Source organism: Poecilia latipinna, unplaced genomic scaffold (genome assembly GCF_001443285.1).
Source record: "Poecilia latipinna isolate Pla-1442-1.1 unplaced genomic scaffold, P_latipinna-1.0 Scaffold2451, whole genome shotgun sequence".
NCBI lineage: Eukaryota > Metazoa > Chordata > Actinopteri > Cyprinodontiformes > Poeciliidae > Poecilia > Poecilia latipinna.
In genome coordinates, this window is record NW_015115067.1 from 50,103 (window position 1) to 64,975 (window position 14,873).

Consider the following 14,873-nt stretch of genomic DNA (forward strand, 5'->3'; position numbering starts at 1 on the left):
GAAATGAGGAAGAGAGGGTCAGTGGAGAGCACCGGAGCTGAGCCTTTTTCATTCAGTGTCAACAGAAAGAAAAAAGGCAGGAAGAGACGATAAATTAAAATGAGGTCGATAGGTTTAATTTATCGTGCGATTAATTGATTTATCGCGACAGGCCTAATCACAGTGTTCTGCTGCATAGTCACCGCAAGACAAGCGGCAAGTTTTGCTTTCAGTTTAATTCATCCTAAATCACAAGGCGACTGAATAATCTGGATTTTATCCCACGAGATTATGAAGTATTATTGGGTGGTTGTTGCGATATTTGAGCCACGATTCACCACAGAATGCGTTTAGGTTTCAGAAACCCAAGTTTAAGACCTTTCTAATGCCACTTTGAATTAAATTTAAGGCCAAAAGCTTATAAATATAGGGTTTGGTTGGAGGGTCCTGCTGTACAACACTGCATTATGTTCTCTACAAAATTTAGGACCTGCGGTTACCATATTTAGGGCCCAACTTACATTTTCCTAATGAATTTAAGACATTTTAAGGTCTTAGTTTTAGATACATTCAGACTTTAACAATGCGCAGACACCCTGACCATCATACACGACGGGTTGTCGCAATAAGCAATAAATCAATTAATAATCATCAACGTTTCTGTCTGGTGTTTTTGTCTCAACTAGCCTTTTTTGAAAGCGAATTTTGTCTACAGAGACTTCGTAATTCATTTATTTGTTGTTTCTGTTTCTTTATTTTGTATATTTAAAATGTTTTCCAGTTCCAGTGTTAAATATTCCAGCAGATTTTAAAGTTTATTGTGTCCTTCTGCAGTAATAGGGGGACCAAATTATGTGTTTTAGAGTGTCAAACATGTTGTAAGGTGGTAACAATTACGTTTTGCTTTCATGTGACATTGAAATAAAAGCCAAATATGTAATAGCATGACTGGAGTACAAAAGAAAAGAAAATTAGCAAGTGAAACCAAAGTTGGTATCCAGTATTGTCCAGGGAAAAACCCTGATCGGTGCATCTTCAATTCACACACGTTACCACTAAAATAAACCAAACAAACAAATAGAACAAAGCGCACTAGTTTTTGGACAAAACATTTGATGGAACTGGAAGCCACAGTAACAGAGTGACGCAGGGAGAGTCCGATTGTTCCCAAACAGAGTCATCATTCAAGGCAGTCGCCTCTACGGTTCAATGGACTGAAATCAATAATTGCCTACGGATTCATCCAACACTGGGCTGCACTCAAGTACAGTGGTAACAAACCGGCCCTTTCAGATGAGACGGAGCACATTGAGCACACATTTAATCTAAAAAGCAGAGTCAGACTGTATCCTGTTGGGATACTCAAAACAGTGGAAGGCTAAATAAGCTAAATATGTTCTGAAATCTCTTTAGTGTTCAGCCTATACACTTTGTGCCCAGATTAACTGGAGTGTGACATGAACGCTGAGGCTGCAAAGAGGAGGCTAAAGATGCTAATTTTATTATTTTTTTACCCCCATCTTATTAAACAAACAGCTGCACAAAAATCACAAAACAAGCTCATAGCAACAATAGAAAAATAAACATTAAAAAACTGAGAAGAGACCCTTCCCTTGGCTATGACCTCACTTCCTTTGACATCACTCGCTCGGCGGGGGGATGGGTAGAGAGCTGCTAGCTAGTAAAGCTGATTTTTTTTTTTTATCTCTTCCAGCTTTACATAAATGCCTAAACAAACTATTCCTCTGTTTCATTCAGATACAACGGAGCTTATATCCAAAAAACAAACAAACGTTGATCCCGTCCGAAGCGGCTGAAACGTTGACTAAACCAAGCGGTTTCCAGTGGAGCAGGAGCACAGTAACACTCAGCTCCCCAATTCCCCGGGACAATACAGGAAGAATCGCTTACATACCTCTGAAGTGCATAAGAGCCACCGGCTGGAAAGGCCCGTTGGAATTGGGTGCATCCACAACCATCCTGTCTCCAGATTTATTGCATGTCAACATCTAAAGCCCAACCAGGAAGGCGATCCACTCAGGGCGAGAGGCCAGCCTCCATTTTAGCACAAAAGCAGATCAGAAAATGAAGCGCTGCTGCTGCTGGAGGGAACTGGCTTGTTGGTGACGTCAGAAGCGGAGTCGCGAGCTGATTGGTTGAACTCATACCGCTCTGGAGCAATAGGAAAGCAGACCGCTGTGGGTGAGGGAGTGTGATTGGATGAGAGAATGGAAAGTGGGCGGAGTTACGGCGCTTCCATCTTTTTTTTTGCTCCAGTTTCTTCTTTCCAATCAGTCCGCTTTACAAGGAAGGTTCTGCCACAGATCTTAGATCAGATTGGCTTAAGTCGTTTCCACAGTGTTGCCATTAGCTGGGGTTTCAATATAATCTGATTTAGGAAAAGCAGTTGGAAAGAGGAGTGCTTAGAGAGGCTGGAAAGTCTTTTATTCTCATCTTTTTCTAGTAATTTTTCATGAAAAGGAGGTCAAAATGAGGGTCAGACCGTCAGAGTGGGGATTTAAATGACTGATTCAATGATTAACAGATTAAACCATAAGAAAAGAAGACTGCAGAGGTAACTATAGGAATTTATAAAGACAGTTCTGACATGAATTTTGATATGAAATTCATAAATACAAGCTCAAATATGTAACAATAGCAAATTTTGTACCAATAATTATTGCAATAAACAATAACATTGATTTAAGACCATTTTCAAGCAATATATTAATTGTAGTTTGCCCTCTCAAACACTAGCAAACTTTAATTTTGTAAAGAACCCTTACCACTGGAATTAGATATTTTAAGTATTCAACACACCAACCAAAGAAAATTGTGACTGCAAAAGTTGGGATAAAACGCCAGACTGAGTTGGTCGTTCGACAATAACTGAATACATTTTTTATATCATCTGCTGAGTATTTGTCACCAAAACGTTGTAAGCATAATCACAATACTTTTATATTTTTTATATTTTTGAATCCAGCACCTAAAATTTAGTATGAAAAACTAAAATTACTGCTATAACCAATAAGAACTAAACAATATTTAGCTAATAAGTAATACAAACCAGCAAACACTCTAAAAACTACTGGTAACTGAATTTGACAAACAAATAAATCAAAACAAAATAAAATGAAACTATAATGAAAAACCCAAAACTCTTATAACCCTAGTAAGAACCAGCTTCAAAGACAATGTTATGTCAGCAAATGTATGTAAACTTTTGATCTTGAAGGCATTACTAAATTAATCTCTAGCATATTCTCTCCTGATTGTGGCATTTAACAAATAGAAATGCATTTGGTAATTTTAGCTGACCTAAAACAAGAGAAGTTTGATCCGATTTAACTTCAGTGTGTGTCGGGTGTATGTAAACATCTGGTTTCAACTGTTCAAGACTATTCTCTCCAGTCCAGACAGCTTAAAAAAAATATAGTTTAATTTATAACTAAATGAGACCACAATCAGCCCCCTTCAGTCACTTCATGACTCAGAAACTTTGAAAGATTTTGTTATTGTAAGTGATGTTTACGAGTTGAGTGAAATTAGCTCATAAACAGGAAATGAAACCGAGTCAAGAGAGAAAATGGAAGATGCAGAGAATCAGAACAGCAGCTTATGCAGTTTTATCACTTTTATCTAATCTCAGAAAACTAAAAATCACTAAACACATGTGTCAATTAGCGTTTAGTAATGTTTCCATTTGTACTTGAGGATACTGAATGATTTATCTGCTGTTATATGAAACATAATGAAGAGGCTGTCTGTTTTATCATGTGATACATCAGAGGACATACTGATACAGAGCGAAACCACACCGACACCACAAGACAAGCCAAGGCCTTTAAGGACAGCAGGACTCTAAAACCATTTTCACATTAAAAGCCAAGAAATTACGGTCCATTTAAAAACGGACACTCAGTTTAAGTGGCTGCTCCGTTTGCTTTGTTAAATACTAACTAGAATACAGAGCTGCATTTGACTCCTTACTGATTTCTGCTGTTTTTGTCGTCACACTTAAGTGTTTCAAATCATCAGACTTAAATATAAGAGAAAGATCACATGGCTATTTAGCCAGCCAGGTCCAATGTGAAAAAGTAAATGCTCCCTAAATCTAAAAACAGTTTGTGCCACTCAAGGTAACAACTGCAACCATACTGCAAAAATACAAAATCCTACCAAAGTATTTTTGGTCTAGTTTCTTGAAATAAGACAAAACCAACTTACAAGTAACTTTTCAGCAAGATATAGGAGCTTTTTTAAAGTAAATTTCTTAATAATGACGAAAACTCAAACATGCTGGCACTCCACCTGGGTTGCTAGGTAACAGGCCGAGCTCGGCTGGGGTTGCTAGGTAACCAAACATTGCTCAAGACTGTGACTCAACGTGTTATAAGTGGAATAATCTGCCAGGGGAATTAGTATTTCCTCATTATTGTCTTAAAAAATGTTCCTATATGTCGCTATAAAGTTACTTGTAAGTTAGTTTTGTCTCATTTCAAGTGTACAGAGATATTTGCACTAGAAACTAGAATACTTGGTAAAATTTGTGTTTTTGCATTGCAAGACTGTGTAATAACTGGCAATGAGTGAAGGAGCTTTGGCTCACACTTCTATGCAGAATTGTGTAAATTCAGCCACAATGGAGCATTTCTGAGCATGAAAGATCGGTTTAAGGTCATACCATTAAAAGGTTGGCATGCTGGTTTGTTAGGATCATTGACCATGTTTCCATCAATGGTTTTTATGCACATTTTGAAATATCAATAGAAATAGTTGATAGATACAGCAAAAATTCAAAAGAACTTCGTCAATTTCGCAAAAAAGTCATTTATACTGTCGGTTGAGGTGGTTTCTAGCTTTTCTGAAAAAGAGCTAATGCCTGAAGGGGGAAATAGAAAAACATTCTCCGGTAGAGAGCAGAACTTTTGTTTCCATTAAACAAGTTGACCAGATTCTGAATCAGAAACCATTATACTACTACCACCAGGATTCAGATACTCTTTCTGAACTTTTGTGTTATTTTTATGTCACATATAACGGGAGCCACACATTCCAAACAAACAAACAAACAAAAAAAGCACAGATTATTTTTTATTTTGAATGTTTCCTCTATTTGTGGATAATGGTTCTCCAAAGGTTTTAGAAAAAGTATTATAATCTTTTCCATACTATTTGTCAAGTACTTTGTTTCTAATCTGTTCTTTAATTTCTCTGGATCGTAACATTGTCTATTTTTAAAAATATATATTTTTTACATTCTTTATCAACCCTCCTTCTCACGGCACACTGTCATGAATTTTTGACATGTTTTCCTGCTTTAGCACAGCAGATTGAGATTAACCATCAATTGAAATCAGGTGGTGAAGCAGAGAAACATCCAAAACATGCAGGGCATTGTGAGGAGCTGGGTTTAAAAACACTGGTTCATGTTGTCAAACTGGTTCTACTTAAATCATTTCTTTATTCTGCAGGTCTGACAGCAACCAAGCCTGGGTGTAGCAAGTAAACTAAACCAAAATGTGGTTAATCGGTTAATTCATGATATAACAATGGGAGAATTACGCTTTCATCTACGGCTTTGAATGAAACCATCATTAGATGGGTGTATTTCATATTTACTCTTGTTATCATTGATGATCTGAGACATTTAGGTGAGTCACAAACAGAGTTGGGTAGTAAATATTTACAAAAAATACTTTCAGGAGTAAAGGGTACTGATAAGAATAGCAAAACTGTTTATAAACATTACATACAATCAGAAGAAATAGTTATAAAAGCATCAAAGTGTAAAACAGTAAAAACAGCTAATAAAAAACATCTTTCAGCAATATTTTTATCTCACAGAGTCACTTTCTCCAATGCTTACTAATTTTGATTTTAGGAGTTGTAATTTTACTACAAAGTATCACCACTTTTACTTGACTGAAATTTCTGGATTCTCTACCCAATGTGAGTAACTTCACTGAATGAAGAACAAGTTTGTTTTTACCATAAATTCACCAGTTTTTATTAAAGTTTCATAAGTCTTATATTGAAAAATGTTTCTTTTGCTTGCTTTTGTTTTTTATATGAATGATTTCAATTCTGGTCTTTAGAATACCAGATTTTCCACACAGCCTTATATTTTGGTCCGTCTGATGATGTAACTTTATATATTAAATGATGTTTTGATCAGTTACTCAGTACTTTAGTAGCTTAATACTTGTTTACTCTTGAGTAATTTCTTGTATGGCTACTTTTTACTTTTACTACAGTACTACTCTTTCTTGAGTACAATATTTGGGTTTTCAATCGGACTCTGGTCACAAAGGAAAAACTGAAGAAATTTGCAAGCAAACGTGTTTTATGCAAAAATGGATTCAAACATCAGAATAAGGAATTAGCACATAACTTATAGGAATGGATAAGAGTAGTTTTAAGGGACAGGATCCTACCTCGGTTCTCACTCTTGGTATTCTCTCACTAAGGGACCTAAGCCTGTCTTTGGGTGCCATCACATTCCACCGCCATGACAATGTGATGGCACATCATCATGGCCATCACATGGCAATGTGCCATTTACATCTTACAATAGCGGTATAGGCTGACTAAAGGAGTGCAGAGCAAAGAAAAATGGATTTTTGCTTTTTTTAGTGTTTAATCTGTAACAAATCATTAGCATACCAACCAAAAGTGACCTTTTATGCTTCCTTCAACAGGTTAAGATAGGCCTATATAAAACATGTTCATTACATTTTTTGCACAAAATAATTCTAAATATTGATAATTTAGTCTGCTCAGTTCTGTACAGGTCATACGGCAGTAAAACTATTTGACCAAACGTGCTGGAGCTTCTCTTGGTTGCTAGGTGACAGGCTGGGTTCCGTTATGGTTGCTAGGTAATGGGCTGGGTTCCGCTGTGGTTGCTAGGTAATGGGCTGGGTTCCGCTGTGGTTGCTAGGTAATGGGCTGGGTTCCGCTGGGTTCCGTTATGGTTGCTAGGTAATGGGCTGGGTTCCGCTGTGGTTGCTAGGTAATGGGCTGGGTTCCGCTGTGGTTGCTAGGTGATGGGCTGAGCAATGCCTGCCAACTGTGACTTAAGTATCAGAATCAAAATCAGAATAAACTTCATAAATCCCCAAGGGGAAATTGAATATTTGTTGACATGGTTCTTCATCTGAATTGTTAAATATTAGCAAATATAAATAACAATAAATTATATACAATTCCTAAAAAACACAAAAATCATTGTGGTATAGGTGTTTTCACAGCAAAGAAAAGGATCAAGACTCTCCACCAACATGTTAGAAAGGGAGCTTCTTGGTTACACTAAAACAAAAAGTTAAATTAAGAAAAATAAAAAGTAAAAAGGTGAGCAAAAGTAACCAAAACAGACTCTTGATCAGGTGGATTTGAAAGGGCTCAATTTCCAGACACCAAAAAATATTAACTTATTTCCCAAAAACAGCTGGGTGGATTTTTTAAGCTGTTTTTCTTAGATGTTTTTAAAACCAGTTGAGACTGAAGTGGAAGTATAAAAAACCTGGGAAATGTTAATTGTGCATGAAAGGTCTACCTTTAATAATGACAATTTTTCTAAACTACCAAAGTTTGACACAGTTGTGGCAAACAGTGATTTGCAAAAGTAATCCCATTTCTTTTTTTCACATTTTGTCATATTGCAGCTTTTATTGTAATTTTACATTTCAGGAAGGGGTTATTTTAAAGACCAAAAGAAAGCAGTACATAATGGTGAACTGGAAGGAAAACTATGCATATTCTTCACATTTCTCTATAAAAGGAAATCTAAAACCTGTGGCATATACACTGTGGTGATTTTCAGTTCTACTTTTCTCCAAAACATTTAGCTAAAACCTAAAAGGTTCAACGGGTTTATTGCCTTGGAACTACGTCAACAAATATCCCTGAAAACATAAGAGATGATAAATGAGTGAGAATTATGAACAAAGCGCAATAAGTGCAATTTAAAAAAAAATGTCATAACATTAAAAAGAAAAAGGTAACTGGTTTTAAAAAGTAGAATTGGTCAGAATCAGACACTGTGTTTCACCCAGCAGGTGGCAGTACAGGTAAACCATGTCAGCCAGAGGTTCATGGAAACTAACCCCATCACTGAATGATTTACTGACACCTGGCAGAGCGTACTGTTTAATCCTGTTCATCAAATTTGCATGGCTGCTCTGCTGACAGGATTCGGTTCATGGGCCTCCAGCAAACTGGAACTAACAGAACGACTCGTTTCTCCTCCAGTTCTACTGACAGATGTGATATTAATAGAAATGTGATGCAGAATATCTTGGACAAAATAAAACAAATTCAACATTTTTTTTTAATTTCTCTACATGGATGAGCTAAATAGTTATTGCATCACAACTAAATCATATTTCTGGATATATGAGTGGCTAAGAAAGCAAACATGTTGCAATAAAGGACTCAAGAAATTTCTGCTATTTAGTCTGTTTATGTTTGTGTAAAAACTGTCAGGCAATATAAACGTCTGATAGGCAGATGGACCAGTGGTTTGTTTTGATTTGTAGTGAGCTGCATATTTAAAGTAACTGGTGAAGACTGATCAATAGTTGGGGTGTTAAAGATCAATTATTTTGTGATTATTGCGATATTTTAGGTTGCTTTTCAACAGGTGAGAAAACAGGATGAATCACTCTGAAAACCAGCAGTGGAGTTGACGAGGCCAATGAATAAAGTCAAGATAACACAAATCTATTGCAAATATCTTAGAACACTTGAAAAAAGACAAAACTAAATTAAAAGTAACTTTTCAGACATGGGAGCTTGTTTTAAGTCAATAATTTCTTAATGTTAATTAAAAAGTATCGGATTCACTGGGAGATTATTTCACTAATAACGTGCTGAGTCACAATCCATGAGTTCTGTGCTGTTACCTAGCAACCCCAGCCACCCCAACCTGTTACCTAGCAACCTAAGCAGAGTTCCAGCCCATTTTCTAGCAACCCAAGTGGAGTTCCAGTACGTTTGTTCAGCTGTTTTTTTTGTTTGTTTTTTTCCATTGTGTTGGAAGAGACATTTGTTTTGTTGTTGACTTACTATTCAGAAACCACACAGCAAAAATACAAAATATTACCAAGTATTATTAGCATAAATATGTTAATACACTTGAAATAAGATAAAACTAACTTACAAGTTACTTTTCAACAAGATATAGCAGGTTGTTTCAAATAAATAATCCCTTATTATGAATGAAAATTTATTTGTTCCACTGACAGATTATTTTACTTATATCAAGACATTTTCCCATGGTGTAAGTGAAATAATCTGCCAGTAGAGCTATTGCTTTTTTAATCAATGTTCAAGAATTATTGACTTAAAACAAGATGGAAAACACATCATACTGCCCCTTTAAGTACTTGTGTATTTTAACTATTTGCAGGGATTAACAAATAATTGCATTTCTGTATTTTTACTTTTGTTTTAATTTTGCTGTAAAGTACCTTTTGGACACCTAATGGATGTTGTAAATGACTAAATAAATGTTATAAACAAAAATGTTTATAAATGTTTTGGAGAACCTGGGGACTGTAGACCGGTCTTCACTCACCGCCTCAAATAGTTAAAACCTCCAGATTTTAAAAGATGAAAAGATAAACAAGTTTAATACCTGTTGAAGTATTAAACATTAGAAGTCGCAGTAATGTTAGCCACTGAGCCAAAGTGGAAGGGCTGTATTGAGTATCACGATGCTTCCTTAGGCCCCACAAGCCGTTTGTCCTGAACACCTGTATGGGGGACGCAGCTCATCCAGGTATCTGAATAGAGTGCTGCTGTGTATCAGTTACAGGAAAATACTTAGGCCAGATCCTGTTTGTAATGCTGAGTGGAAACAAAGAAGTCATAAAAGATTGATGCAAATCTTCAGACCTCTTCTTCGTATCACCATTAGCAGAACACGTAATGATTAAGTCAATCGGTGTGGTCAGCTGACAGAAAACTCACATTGCAATCATTATAACATGAGTTTATGCACATGTTGTTCTAGATTACGGCTGGATGGCCAAGATTTCTCACCATCTCTGGGTTTCCGGTTGATTGATCGAGTCGGTCTTTCGTACAGGGAGTAATAAACGTTACTGTCAGGTAAGGCGGGAGATGCAGCTGATTGTACATCAGCTGCATTAGAGAGCAGGCGGATGGGCGGCCGCATAGCTATCAATAATGTAGCAAGCAAGGATCTCGAGGTTTGAAAGGTGGGAATGAAGATCCACCAATTTATGAATTCTGAAAGGGGACCTATTATTAAATAATAAAATTCACTTTTTGCATGTTTTTTCTACTTTCATTTGGGCCTCAGCTTCTTCTAAAAACCTCCCAAAAAATTCAAAGTGATCTATTATGCTTCCCTTAACAGGTTAGGACAGGTCGACGGGCGAAACAAAACATGTTCATTTATTTTTTTTGCACATAATTATTCTTAGATAATTAGATTTGAGTCTTGAGATGTTTTAGAGCGTCTTGTCACTTTAAATCCTAATAAGCTGCTACTGGCCACAACCTGAACTCAACTTTTACACTCTCACGTGAAAATGACTGCAAACAGATGTGACCATAGACCTTTGAAAAGCAGAAGTAGAGCTTCCTACACAACCAACAAGAATGCAGCAAGTCAACAGCAAAGCATTTGTCTTTTCCAGCAGCCATTGTACATCACATACAGTGAAAAAGTCAGCTGACCAAACATGCAGGAGCTTCGCCATTTCAAAAACCTCTAGAATGTAACGTCACAAATCAGCAGGTACTGCTCCGTTGCCTAGCAACCCAAGCTGAGCTCAATGTGCTGTATACAATGGCTGCTGGAAAAGACAAGTGTTTTGTTGTTGATTTGTCATCCAGAAACCACTTGCTGCATTTTTGTTGGTTGTGCAGAAGGCTCCACTTCTGCTTTTCAAAGATGCACGGTTGTGTAACTGCGCCTCTGTTTGCAGCCGTTTTCACGTGCGAGTGTAAATGTTGAGTTGGGGGGCGTGGCCAGCAGCAGGGTCTTTGAATTTAAAGTGACAAGATGCCCCAAAACATTTTATTCAGACTAAAATTTCATTATCTAAGAATGATTTGGTGCAAAAAATGTGATGAACAAGTTTTGTGTAGACCATAGATCCATCCTAACCTGTTCAAGGAAGCATAAGAACATCTTCAATATGACTCTGAATTTTATCTACATAAATGCAATCTTCAAGTTGTATTCCTCGGCTGTTATTTTTGCAAACTGGTTAAAATTAGACATATAAAACCTTCAAACATTTTAAAACTTCAAACTAGACTCAACATACCTGCGAGAGCTGGGAGTTTCTGCAGCTCTCTGTTAGCGCTGAGGGGGAATGAGGAGGTGCTGAACCTCTTCTCTCTCTTCACCGCTGAGTGGGACCCGGGCTGCTTCACCCTCAACAGCTGAGCTGAAGGGGGCGCCTTTTTACCTGAACCCTGTGGAAGAAGCGGCGGAGTGAGGTCAAGTGGGTCGGGTCCAGCTCCACAGGAAGAGGGACAGCAGCCACTCTAATCAAGTGAAGACAGAAAAGCGGCTGAAGGCTCCGCCGTAAAGAGGTCAGGTTCCTTTCGTTTCCGAATCAGATCGAGTGGCTCTCAGTCAGGAAACATGATCGCAGCGGCCCGGTGTTCTGCTGATGGGACGCGGCAGACAAAATAAATGATCTCAGATTGAGCTGATAAAGCTGTCACTGGAACAATCGGAGCAAATTTAATCTGAATTTACGACCCGAAAGAACGCAGCTACACCGTCTCACTGCAAAAACACAAAATCCTACCAAATCCATTTGGTCCAGTTATAGTGCAAAACTCTTAGTACACTTGAAATTAGACAAAACTAACTTAAAAGTAACTTTTCAGCTTGGCATAGGAGCTTAAGTCAATAATTCCTTCATAGAGAGTAAAATTACTAGTTCCACTGGCAGATTATTTCATTTATAAAATTGGAAAAATGTTTTGCCATCAGTGAAATAATCTGCCAGTGGAAGTGGTAATTATTTATCATTTATTCCACAAATAGTGATAGATTTTAGGCATTGCTGTACTGAAAAAATATCTTATTACACTTGAAATACAAGTAGTTACAACTTACAAGTAACTTTCCAGCAACATAAAAGTTAATACTTTATTAATATTGATGAAAAAATACCAGTTGTTAGTGAAATAATCTGCCAGTTTCCCATATTATAATCTTGTTCCACTGGCAGATTATTCGATTCATAACTAGAACTTTTTCTTCAATATTAAAGAATTGTTGATGTAAAACCAGCTCCTACATCTTGATGAAAAGTTATTTGTAAGTTAGTTTCGTCTTATTTCGAATGTACTGAGATATTTGCACTGGAAACTAGACCAAAAACATTTGTTAAGATTTTGTGTTTTTCCCAGTGAATTTGACAAATTGCAATTCAGGAAAAAATAAAAAGGTAAGTAACAATAAATTAATAGGAATTTGATTATGTGGTCCAGCTAATTTGCTGACAAAGCACAGTAAAACGATGTTCATTAAAGGAGGCACTAGTATTTTTGGCAGTGAGGATTGGTACCAAGTCCAAATCAGAATCTCCATAAAGCTCATCATCAGGGAAGCATTAACTGCTCTGTTTCTTGTCTTGACATTTGCTCCAACTTTAGGCTTGATAAAACACTGGAGACCAACACCAGAAGATGACATGACTCCCCAAATAAGACCTGGAAACTTCACGATCTTCAAAAGTCTTTAGTCATCCTTGTTGCTAGCACAGCTTTTCCTTCCACTCAACTTTCCATTAAGATGCATGAATACATTCCTCTGCAAACAGCCTCCAGGTGAAGCTGGACAACTATAAAAGTCAAAGTCTTCCTCGTGTTTGTGTGATAAAGTAACTTATGTTTTTGGGAAACTTTAGTTTTGAGTTTCATTTTCAAAATTAAGTCAAATTTATTTGTTCAGGAATTTTCAAAGCAAACTTTAAATTTTTATCAAATAACATTCAGAATCATCAAGCAAATACACAAATATGTTAATCAACGCTCCAATTACTACTAACCAAATGCAACTCTAAACAGCTTTGGTTTAACAAAAAAGACCCTTAAAATACTTTTGTGAGACTTGAATTGCTTAAATAGATGCACCAAGTTACTGAGATGAACCTGCATCTGACTGGAGAAAACCTTTTAGGGCTAATTTTAAAAACTATTAAAATTTTTAGAACGAGATGGCCGAATATTTGTGAAAAATAGATACAGAAAGAACACAGGCCTGAGGCTTTTGTCCATTTGCTACATTCAACCAACAGGCTCTGCAGAAATAACTTTGGACTAAAATAACTGCTACAATGCCCAGTATTGTTCCGGCAGAATAAAAGTACTTTTAAAGAAAACAGTCACAAGATCATGCCACATGTCATATGAGCAACTTTTCCTGGTTTACACTGAAACAAAAAGCCAATAAAGTCTTGAAACAACAAACGCTCTGATCTGTAGTAACGTAAACAGAGCCGAGGTTCGATTACGCTGCAGTGCCTGCACATTTAAAATCCCCAGAATGCACCACAAATCTGGAAGAAATGTTCAGAAAACTGCAAGACTGCTGAAAAACAGACTTCCTTTAAATGAAGACTGGAAATCCTAATTTTGATTAATATTAAGTGGAACATTGATCAAAATATTTGATTGGTGATTTTGATCAATCAAAAATCATAAGCTGACAGATAAATAAACTGTTATGTTTATTGTTTGTTTTATAATTGTTGATGTTTTTATGATGACTTAAAACAAAAGATTAGTTTAGTCAGGATCCCCGTTTATTTTTTACAGCGGTCACATCACTTCATTACTTTACTAAAACAATTTTCAGAAATTAAACTAAAAAAACAATATGGAAGACAGAATACATGAAAATGTAGGTTAAGCACATAATTAACTCTAATAGATTACATTTACTAAAAATACTATTTTATCTGTAATTTAACATTTTAACTATCATTAAATATAATAAATTCCAGAGTTGCATCCATACAAAAACAAACAAACAAAAAAAANCCCTGAAAACTCAAATATACTTAAAATATCTTTGAAAGTACAGGAAGAAACCCTCCAGTGCTCAGCCGTTGTTTAAAAATGAAATAAACTTTAAAAGTTTTACCTCTTGTTCCCCTGTAGGTCCATTTTTGCTTCCAGCTTTTTTTGGTCTTCCAGATTTGGAGGATTCCTTCACAAAAAAAAAAGAAAAGAAAAACTGAATAGTAACAAAACAATTTAAAACACACAAGCTAAATTGCTACCTTTTCTTTTTTGCTCTTGTGAGGCATCCTGAGATGAAAACCCCCAGAGTCAGGTGGAAGTGTGGTCTCACTCTGACTAACAGATGCCTGGTAAACGCGGATGTTTCCACTGTGATCAGCCTTTTCCCGCTATCCATCCATGCGCCATGTGACGCGGTCCGAGCCTCGGAAAGGTGCCGTCCCGCTGGGCTGGCTGTCCGACACAAGTCACGCTTTGTTGGAGGGAAATCCTGACGGCCAACTTACTGCTGCGGCAGCCACACTTTGAGGCGCCTCGCAGCCTGAGTCACAGATGCAGGGCGCAAACTGCGCCACCAGAGGGCAGTGTTGTCAGGCGAAAAGACGTCCTCCAGGTCAGAGAGCGTCAACTTATGGCTTTGTAAAACATCAGACAAAATATGTAAAGAAACATCAAGTTTTAGAGCGGTTTTTACTCACTTTTCAGGAATTATGATACTAATTTAGCATAAATGCCGGCGGATTTTAGATGGCCATGAGTTTTATAGACACGGTGCATGTTGAATTGTTTACATCCGCGTATTTCGCGCATGCGCCAACGAGGGTAAAAAGACTCTTCACAACTTGCCATCCAAAGCTGTGCTGCCA

The 14,873-nt window shown here is 36.9% G+C and overlaps 1 protein-coding gene and 1 long non-coding RNA gene across 5 annotated transcripts in view; one reads left to right on the top strand and one right to left on the bottom strand.

The window, feature by feature from the left end:
- The window catches only part of LOC106937857 (uncharacterized), an 11,630-nt gene extending 8,036 nt beyond the window's left edge, over window positions 1-3,594 (top strand). The window contains exons 2-3 of the long non-coding RNA XR_001422481.1: window positions 189-199; window positions 3,584-3,594. This is a non-coding gene — a long non-coding RNA (uncharacterized LOC106937857). The remainder of the gene's footprint in view (window positions 1-188; window positions 200-3,583) is intronic.
- Window positions 1-14,873, bottom strand: part of LOC106937856 (serine/threonine-protein phosphatase 2A 56 kDa regulatory subunit gamma isoform) — a 43,226-nt gene that overhangs the window by 23,292 nt on the left and 5,061 nt on the right. For 2 of the 4 annotated variants that reach the window (XM_015019577.1, XM_015019579.1), the window contains exons 2-4: window positions 14,268-14,642; window positions 14,129-14,194; window positions 11,289-11,439 (exon numbers count right to left, since the gene is read on the bottom strand). In XM_015019577.1, the coding sequence (XP_014875063.1) occupies window positions 11,289-11,439; window positions 14,129-14,194; window positions 14,268-14,294 (244 nt within the window). In that variant the 5' untranslated portion in view covers window positions 14,295-14,642. Of the gene's footprint in view, window positions 1-1,894; window positions 2,117-11,288; window positions 11,440-14,128; window positions 14,195-14,267; window positions 14,643-14,873 lie in introns of those variants that run through there. The other 2 variants (XM_015019580.1, XM_015019581.1) reach the window with 2 other exon arrangements.